The following is a 10,552-nucleotide window of genomic DNA, read 5'->3' as shown; positions in this document are numbered from 1 at the left end:
CTCAGAATCATCAATTCGTTGTTGTTTTGGTCGATTTTGAAAAAAGGTTTCCCATACCCAAATTTTCATGCACGATATGTCCAACATGTTCCATTGACATCTTTAAAACCTCAGTTATCTCAATCAACTTCACTTTGCGGTCATCCAAAATCATTATATGAAATTTTATTGTTTTCGTCAAAAAGAGCCTCTTTGGAGCGTCCACGCATTGATTTTCCTGGTGCAAAGCCCGAAATGTTAATCAAGCCTTTGCTTCAACAGTATTTTTTCCGCCAAAAAGCAATGGTTTATTCACACGAAATTTTCTTTTATCAATTTTCTTCAGCTAACAAAAATTGCTCAACTCAAAATGTTCTATCCCACAAACAAATAGTCCGACAGCTATGAAATTTGTACACGCGTGTTTTGAAGGTTAGGGTTAGCTAAAAATCATTTGGATTTAATATTAGTAGCGCCATCTGTGTGTTAACCTACGAACTTTTCAAGCCATCGTAGGTAGGTAGATATGCATTCAAAAATCAAAACTGAATCTAAATACTTATTTACCATAAATCGTACATGCTAACTTAAACTGTTGAATTTGATTTATTTTGCCCCACAAATTATGTAGGTACAATACAACCCAAGTTTGGCTTGAAACCCCAACAGATTCGTTAACTTCAAAGGAATGTCACATGCATCTGCTTATATCAGCTTCATTTCATTAGCTGAACAATTCTATAGCGAATCTAAAAACAGACAACTTCAATGAAATTATTGGAAAACATTACAAAATAAAACGACTTGAATTAGTTTTATGAGAGGTCTACTTGTCGTCTTCACCAAAATTGATTTTCTATGTAAGGGGAATGTTAAAAAATAATAAAACAACTATTGAAACATATTTATTATTTAAATAAAATTGAAAAAGAAAACAAATGTGAAGTATTTATAAATAATAAAGCAACACTTAACATCGCAAAGTCACATTTCAATTCTGCCTAAATTCTAGGAGTCTAAAATTGAAGTTGCGACCCTTGATGCACATCTAATTCAAAAAATACCTCAAATAACTATATGTGTATAAAAACTAGAACTAAACTGCCTTGATACAAAAAGCTTGTTTTCTAACTTCTCAAAAGTAATTCAAGAGGAAAATTGAATATCATTTTTTGACAAAAAGGTCAGGCAAGGGACAACATTTGTCGTCAACAATTATGTCATGGATCGCACTGTTCTAGTTAAGCCAGAATCTTGAAATATTCGGAGCTGACACTTGACATTGTACATTATTTGAGAGGATCACTGCCGCAAAACTGAACTAAATAAAACGAAGATATCTGGTTTTTCTTCAAGAATGATTATTCCGTTATAACTTCTTTTTTTGGTCATAACAACTTCATATATCTGCATTAAGAATATAAGTTGTTATACATACATGAAAATATTTTATACAACTAAATTCAAATCATCCATGTGTGCTACAAACACATGTATTTGCAATTCTCGAGTTTTAATTTCTCAATTTTTTGTTAGTTTCCAGATAAAAAAGCTTTTTAAAGATACCTTTTGGGTATCCTAGTAATTATTAAGAGCCGACTTTTACATTGTTCACAGCCTCTTCAATAACAAGCCATGATGGGACAATTGCACCAAATGATTCAACTCACACTTCATATTATTGAATTATTGCTGTTTTTGGAGCATCTGGAACAATTTAACTCAAAACCGAAAAATTTCGTTACTTGGCGCTTCTGAATATTTTTCAAATTCATATATTAACAAGATCAAGGTGTAAAATTAGAGAGAAAACTAATTTAGTAGTGAAATTAAACCTATGTTCAAAATTTAGGACTTTGTGAACAGTGAAGCTGCTTCCCTCTTATCATGACTCGTTAGTGAAGTTGACTGGGCATATGGATATTCATGTCTACAGATTCTTATGGTAATAATAATTGTTTTCTCTGTGTTTAACATTTGCATTCCAAAATATAGATGTCGCCAACTCCGTGACCCTCTCGATAATTTCAGAAGTTCTTTTCAATAATGAATCTTTTGGACCCATATCAACTGGACTGCTTTCAATTAACGGGAAGCACCTGTTGGTAGATATATATACTCTACATTGGTGGAAATTATATAATTTTGAATGCACTAAATAACTGATCTAAAAATTGCTAAGTGAAATAATTTTTTGTGCCTTGCCAATATTGATTAGAATAAGTAGTGAGTATCAAATTATCACAATTGCTTTAGAAAAAAAAAAAAATTGCAATATGTGGATCGATAAAGGATTTGAATATCTTAATATCTGCAACTGCCAGTTTTGCACAAGTTTATCAGTAACACTCAGTATATCCTATAGGTATTTATTGAATGTACTGCATTTATTGTCTCATAAGACGACAATGTGGTCAAGGTCCCTTATTCCCGCTTATACCTATGTAATATCCAGCACAATTAGCTACCAAAATTTCGTCAAAGAACTAAATAAAATGTATTTTCAAAGTATTAACAGTATCGTGACATTTGCAATATAACTTTTTATTCTCAATATACATATGGAATGTGGTAAGACATATATATTTTTAATATTCTATTTTTTTTTTTGAACACATCTGATTTTTTTGAGATTCGTATATTTAAAGCACCTTATCGCAATATGCACATATATTTCTTCACATATTTGTTCTCACAAAAAAATAGAATTTTTGCAAAGTTCCTTAAGCATCGTACTAGCAACAAAATCTTATTTTATCAACACACTAATACATTACATACGTAAAACTATATATCAATATATAAATAAAAAACGTAGAAATAGTGTTTGACACGAAAAATATAAAATATGTAATCTATAAAAACAGAGTTCACCTAAAACCCGCCCAAGCTGAAATATACAAAAAGTTAATGAAAGGAAAACGTGTGATGAAAATAAGGCTAATGAAATAAGAACTAAGAATACATTTTTACAAAGCCTGTAAGATGATTAACATTCAAAATACACTGAAGAAGCTTCATTGCAAGATTTTCAAAAAATCGGTGAGAAAAATTTCTTCATTTCCATCCTGAAACGGAAAATTTCATCATTTAATAAAATACAATATAATACCATGGAAAGCATATTATAAGAAAAGTATAACTTCAAGAAGTTATATACTACTGCTGTTTTCACACTGACTTATAGAAGTGTATAATTGTTACCAAATCAAAGTACTTTTTTTTCTGATTGATTCGGTCATTACTTGATGAAGATCCATAGTAATTTCATAAACTACACCTTACGATCTTCACAAACTGTATTTTTTTAAAATATATCACGCCATGTTTCGCTATCACAGTAGCTTTTTCGTAGTGAATGACATACTGATAGTTAATTCTGTTATATACTCTAATTTTATATACCCTATGTAATTCACTTTCTTCAATCATAATTAAATAAAGCATCCACTCAACAGCTCAAAATGAATATCCTAATCTTACAGATGTGGGTGTTCGACATTTCGTCTCAAAAAAAGAAACAGATTCATTAACTATTATTTCTTTTAAAATATATGAAAATACAGGGTGTTTCAAGATTTTACGAAAGTACTTACTCAAAAGATTGTGAAAAAATGAAAACCCCATTATTTTTTCTTTGTAAGACAAAAAAAATCATCAGAAGTTGGTAAGAATGATCTACAACCCTACGAAGTAAGATAGTCATGCTGAGTGTTGATAAAAAGAGTATTTTCAGTATTATCACAATACGTTGACTGAAGTAAATTTCATAAGATTTTCTGGTTTAGTTTTATATTGTTTTTAACATAACCCACAAACGATTTTCAACAGTAACTTTTCTTACGCCAACATACTTATTTGCCTCTTTCATATTTGAAATTCGTGATGTAAACTTCAATTTAAAACAAACAAATAACCACAAATGTTCAACATAATGATACTATTTTGTCCAAACTAAGTCCCAAATAACCAAATGGAACACATATTTTCAGTTTAGAATTGCATGATCTGTTTCTAAATCTATAAGACCTTATGAAATAGTATTACATCGTGTTCGTACGTACCTTACGATTATGGTTGTGCTGTTTGCTGTTGAATTTCAATTTTTTCTACCGTCATGTCAGGATTCATTGCAGTCGCTTCTTGAATAGCCTCTGCCAAAGCCCTATCATGGTCTATCGGATCTCCGTCAGACTGGATGGTTATCTTTTGTTCCACTCTAGTTTCAACTATTCCGTCTCGTTCAGTTTTATACTGGGAATTAAAAGAGATTCATCGATCTTATCACACCTCAATAACGCTAGATAACAAATACTCACCGTTATGGTCTCCACTGTTCTAGTTTTAGAACTGATGGTTTGCGAACTGACGATTTCGCCAGTTGCGCTGTATGCTCCATCATCTGAGGTCAAGTTTACTTTACGGGCTTCTGTTGCTACAACTGGAACACTGGTGGTGGAATGAATTACAGTGGGATCACCACGGTAAACAATACTTTCTGTTTGCACAATTCCCTCAGGTGGGTCCTACAGAAAAAATTACTTATAGAACTTTGAAATCGAGTTGTAGACTTTCATGATTAACTATTTCAATTGAACTGAAACTGACGAGAATGCTGTAATGACTCAATATGTTGAATGAAATCGAACGGAGCACATATTTTCTACTTTTCTGAAACGAGATTCTCCCTGAAATAAACCTCAAGCCTAGTTCATTTATACCGGAACATGGTCCTAATTTCAAAGCCTTGGAATTTGGATTGTGTTTGTTTATTCACAATTTGTATAGGTAATTTATTATTCACTCTTATACTAAATGCGAGTGGACCATTTAACGTTATCTGGAGGTTATTTTTGCTTGAATAGGTTACGTTTTGATCTTATTAAGGTAACATCAACTTACAATAGGTACAGACAGGCCTAGGGTATAATATTTATCTCCTCCAATGAAGGGTTTAGAAAAGTCTCACTGAAACATTGCTTCAGTTTCAAATTGTTTGCTAAACTAACAGTTGGGTATGGTTTTAGATAAAAAACTCCACTTTGATAAACATAATGACCAAATCGTGCATAAAATCTCAAAAATGTTGGGTTTCATGTTGAAGGTATGTAAATATTTTTGCCATTACACGTCTCTCATCATCCTGTTCAAATCTTTGTCAGGCCAATCTTGCACGCTATTACCACTTGAAGTCCTGTGTGTGAAAAGTCTGTCAAGTGCATTGAATATGTACGAAGAAAAATTATGAACACAATTAATTTCAAATTCTTCAGACATCATCATTATTTCCTACACAAAAGTTACATAATTTATCACAAGATGGAAGAACTAACACACAGAGACGCTGCTGACATCTTCTTGTATATGAATTAGAGAACGATTTGACAGACTCCAACTACCATCTCACTTACTCCCATTTCAGCGACATTTCGCTCCTTATTTCTCGAGCAACTATTATGGCAATTCACCTCTCATAAGATCTTCAGAGATTTGTAATACGATACGGTATTCATTATTTTCAGAGTACATCTAAAATCGCCATCTGTTATTGGATCTGTATATGTTGAATGGCCTTATTTCTGAATAAATAAATAAGCTTTCCGAGAACTTTCAGCGAATGAGATTGTAACCTTATTGTATCATTGACACAGGAACTACATTTGTTACAGGATATACAGTGGAAAATGTCATGGAGATAAACTAGAAATAGAAGTGGCCCTAGCACACTATCCTGAGGAACTCCATGAGTTATCCTCTGAATGTTCGATGCTGAATTATCAATAAATTATCTTCTGTATAAGTATGATTCAATTAATTTATAGGTACTCTCTGTGGAAAATTGGTGGAACATATGAATGGCATTAATATTTTCACACCTTGTACATCATTTCAATGTGGAACCAATCTGAAATTTACTTTTGTTTTTACTGCTTACTAAGTTGAAAAAAAAACATGAACGTAGCATGTTCATGTTTGTTTAGCACTGCTACCGTTCGATTTCATCAGATAATGGTATGATATTGCAAATTGTTGGATATGCTCAAAACAAAGACATAGAAGGTTATTGAAGTACCCAAAGCAAATACTGCACAACTTGCTTGATTCATGATTTTTGTAGTTATAAGTGATCTTGTAAGAAGTCAAAAAAATATGAAGTGTGCGAATTTATGCATTGATGGATCATTTAATTACTGGATGATGAATTTGACAAATGGATACATAAAGAATGTTTGTTCACTTCGATTAGTGCTTCAAAGAACGAATGTGTCGAGTCACAAAGCAGTTTCCATACTTACATCTCAAGTAGTTTTTCATAACGTTAAATTTTGCAAACGCACAAATCGACAAAACACGTGCATCATAGTCTAACTATATCAAACACTAAATCAGCGCGCACACACACATGCCTACTTACAATTCAATTTATACAAAGGACAGTAGTGCAGTCTGCATTAAATTTTCCTGTATAGTAAAAAATAAAAAATGTGTTTTACTCTACCTGGTATACAACGCTGTTGTAATAAGGATGATTCGGATCGTCTGGGGGGTCAATCGGAGTGCCTGAATCACCTGAGCTAGTCGAACTAATGCTGTCTCGTCTGCCCAGCTACAAGCCATGCATGGTTAAATATGAATTGAATGTTTGTTTATCCAACAGAGTGTTTGTTATTATGTTTGTCTCACATGTGCGACCATGGAAAAGTTGAAATTTATTAGCACAAATGTGTTTGATCATTTAAGAAAAAATAAAAATATGTTGAATAAAAATATGGCGGACTAAAAGATGTTGATGGATGAGTTAGAGATCTTCGAAATTTAATTTTTATTTTATTGAACAGGATTAATGCGGCCGTTTCCATTATTGTTATTTTTTGACATCATTTTTTCTACCTACATTGACTTTGACTAAGATAAATGAAAAAGAAGATATATCAGGATGCACAGTTTTGTGCTAATTGCACAATATTGATGGTTTGAATTGATGGATTGATATGTTCAATAAAAACAGCCCACAAAAAATTTATGTGCAAATCAAATGTGACATGTAAATGACAGCTCGATATGATGTTTACATGTCATTTATTTTTAACCGATGTGGACAGTGTTTAATTCAGTAGAAGGTATTGCAAATTCAACCATTACTGCCAAGTTAAATAGGCAACCTTTGCACTAATGCCTCAAACATTTACGCTATTACTATGCAAACTTCGTTTCCGCTCTGTGTTTTGGAATGATTTTCTGTAGGGGAGTTTCCAAGTTACATAATATATTGATCATATCTCATCTCATCAATAAGATTTTTAATCATCAACCAGATCAACCTTAAGAGCCAAGCCTATGAGCAAGACATAACATTTTTTTTCCTCATTCACCTATCAATGTATTAAAATTATTACAAACGTTTATGAAAATTCACAATTATCGTGCATACAATGTATGCCGAAAAGTCTGTATGAAATTGAAATTTTTTCAATTATTGATTTCTCAAAAAATTGTTTGCTTCATAAAACACAACCTGAAATTCTTACAATTCAAATTTCATAACTCAAAAAATTTATCAGAGATAATCTTATCTTCTAAAAAATCGAAATTTTTCACAAAGAAATGTGTAAATATAAACTATACTCAAGATTTGCAACAAAAACCTTGTACACCGAGAAAAACATTTGTTGCTTGCTTATTAAAATACAACACAGAAACAAAACAAACTCTAGAGAACAAAATCGCACCTTTGGAATCATTTATATTCGCACACAATTTATATCGTATTTTTCAACTATATTTTTTACAGATTTCAAAAACTTGAGTTTTGTTCATGAAAAATCAACAATTCCACATATTATTTTCTTTGAAATCTGTCGCGGAAGTTTGAAAATTTGATGAATTCAAGGTAGAAGGTATCCATAAAATTCTTACGAGTTTTTTCTGATGGGCAAAATTATCAAATTATCAGTCAATCGACCGCTGTGCGAACCAGTGGTTCGAACCGCAATGCCGGATGATCGCTTTTCACTTGTTAGCGTCCAACCCGTGTTAGGAATCACGCGTTAAAAGGTAAGACCTTGTTTGTCCTTAGCTTGCACAAGTTGTCGTTCGTAGGGGGCGACAGCTGGTTAATGGAAAAACAGATTTTAGTAGACAGACAGACAGATATCAAATAAGATACGTTACTGTTAGAGAGTACATTTTTTGCGAAAAAATATACTCAATTTACTTAACAACTGTATCAAGTTCTTCATTACAATTTCAATTTGTTTTAGATCGTAAAAAGAAATATGTATTCCCAAAAAATCAATAAAAAAACACTTGATTTATTTCACAAAATATTAGTTTTGTTGGTAAGGTTCAAAAACCTACTTCAAAATACGGTTTACTATAAAAATTAGATTAATTATTTGCTTCAAACACTCGCGTCAAGTTGAAATTTTTTTTAGACTTTTGCTCCACGGTGCTCCATTTTACTTTTAAAGATACGGCCACCCAAAATTAGAAAAATCCACTACCTATTTTAGTATCTTAGGAATTCACTTTCGGCAATGAAAACTCGTTACATGATACTTTTACAAGGGCTTTTTTCATTGGTCTTGTTAACAGTTACAAAATTGAACAAGAAATTAATAGATGTTGTCAAATTCATATGGTTATGAATCAACACTATGCCATCTTCTTTTTGTCATCTAGAATGTAACATCAACAATGAACTTTTCATGTTTGTAGTTTGTTTAATGTTTCATTTGAAAAAAGGCTGAATTGTTGTATACATTTGTAGGAATAAACAAACAATCATTCTTCTAATTAAATTTTCTAAATTTGATAACATAATTCTTGACTTTTGACTTCCCAGCAAATAATAAATACTCCAGTGAAGCGACGTTACCATTTAGAATAGATGAAAACATTTGAAATGAGTGATTAAAGATCCGCAGCATTCGATCATGAACAGAAATCAAATCATCTAAAGTAACAATTTGTTCAGGCCAGTCTTAACTCCCTACACTGTTAGTTAATGATCTGACACCTATCAGAAAACAACTACTCCCTTGGCTAATACCACGAAAGGCGTTGGAATATATCCGACAGGTGCAGGATTCTTAGCCAACAGCCTATGCAGGAATAAGTTCAGTAAAGAATCCTGCAGTGACACCTGTCGGATATAATCCAACGCCCTTCGTGGTTTTAGCCAGGGGAGCAGTTGTTTTCTGATAGGTGTCAGTCCATTAAGCTACAGTGTAAGAAGTTGAGACTGGCCTGAATGAATTGTTTCTTTAGATTATTTGATTTACAGTCAGTCTTTAAATATGTCCACTAACCATATGTGAAAAAAAAATAGAAATTGTCATTTAACGAGGTCCCATTAAAAAACAGCATCCATTTTAAACAGTTTTGATTTCTGAGTGGCAGTATCCCTAAAGTAGACCGTGTCGTCAAGTTTTGACTTCAGATTCATGATCAACGAACAAAAAGAAGTCAAACGAACATTTTTTTTAAAAACAAGCGCGAGCTGAATTACCATTACCAGGTGAAGCTATTTGAATTTTTCTAACTCAATTTGATGTAAATAATATACGAAGGAAACGGCCTCATTAACCTTAAAACATCAGAGAATTCATACTACTATTTTGATACTGATCTGATATCTGGAACATTGACCCTTTTTAGTAGCAGTTATCAAAAACAAAACGAAAAAAAAAATAAAAATATTAACCTGTTCACCACTAACGACCGTACTTGTCGTCTTCACCTCCTGCGTTACGACGCGCTGCTCCTGTCTGGTGGCGCTCGACGTCATCGAGTGAGCGACCGTCTTTTCTTCCAGCTGCTGAGTGCGCGCGTTTGTTCCCAAATCCTCGTGCGTCGTCGCAGTTCTCGTCGTTACCGCTCGGGCGGTGACGAAAGGAGATTTACCGTCGTCCACCGGTGCTTCGGCCTTGGGATCAAACAAAACAAAACGCAGAACCAAATAAAAAAGGATAAATAATAGAACACAAGGATAAGGGCGAACGTAAAGTGGCAAAAAATAATTTGAACATGAATAAAAGGAAATGGTATTAAAGAAACGATTGCAGGACGAGATAAATCTTGTTTGGTATTATATAGCAGAATATCCGATATAGAAACGACCTTCTCTCATCTGTCTGATTGATGGAAAGAATTTTATACCAATATGAAGCCTATAGAATAGGCAAAAGTCGGGTTGTTAATTTTTTTCTGGTGTTACTAGGTTGGCAGGAACGAATAGGTAAGTTGATACTAGTATTTCTGTTATATTTTTATATCAAAGTAAGCGCTGATATAGGGGTTGTCTGGAAAAAAATTGAATGCATTTGATAGTACTAAAGATGTGAGACAAAGAGGTCCAAGGGAACTGTTCCTTACGATAGAAAAGGATGCAGCAATTCAATTGCGCGAGGTGCGTCTCTCTGATAAAAGAGTATGCATGACTTTTGTTCGTGTAATTGCGAAAGAAAGCGGAATACTAGTAAATACTGAGCATTATTTCGGACTAGCTAACCTTAAATGTTAGAATTAGACAAGATGCTACTACATATTGTATTAGCATATGTTTAATATA

General features: G+C 32.8%; 1 protein-coding gene across 5 annotated transcripts in view; it reads right to left on the bottom strand.

Annotated features, from left to right (window-relative positions):
- Nucleotides 1–868: 868 nt before the first annotated feature.
- LOC111510245 (protein 4.1 homolog) overlaps nt 869–10,552 on the bottom strand; it is a 51,437-nt gene continuing 41,753 nt past the window's right edge. For 4 of the 5 annotated variants that reach the window (XM_074181215.1, XM_074181213.1, XM_074181217.1 and 1 more), the window contains 5 exons: nt 9,686–9,907; nt 6,479–6,586; nt 4,299–4,505; nt 4,044–4,233; nt 869–3,047 (listed from right to left, as the gene is read on the bottom strand). In XM_074181215.1, coding sequence (XP_074037316.1) covers nt 4,051–4,233; nt 4,299–4,505; nt 6,479–6,586; nt 9,686–9,907 — 720 coding nt within the window. In that variant the 3' untranslated portion in view covers nt 869–3,047; nt 4,044–4,050. The remainder of the gene's footprint in view (nt 3,048–4,043; nt 4,234–4,298; nt 4,506–6,478; nt 6,587–9,685; nt 9,908–10,552) is intronic. The other variant, XM_074181218.1, reaches the window with a different exon arrangement.

Source organism: Leptinotarsa decemlineata, unplaced genomic scaffold, assembly GCF_025532065.1.
Source record: "Leptinotarsa decemlineata unplaced genomic scaffold, Ldec_3_MD MMD2_tig00026307_RagTag_RagTag, whole genome shotgun sequence".
Taxonomy (NCBI): domain Eukaryota; kingdom Metazoa; phylum Arthropoda; class Insecta; order Coleoptera; family Chrysomelidae; genus Leptinotarsa; species Leptinotarsa decemlineata.
The sequence above is the reverse complement of the archived record's forward strand: the minus strand, read 5'-3'. Positions and strand labels throughout refer to the sequence as shown.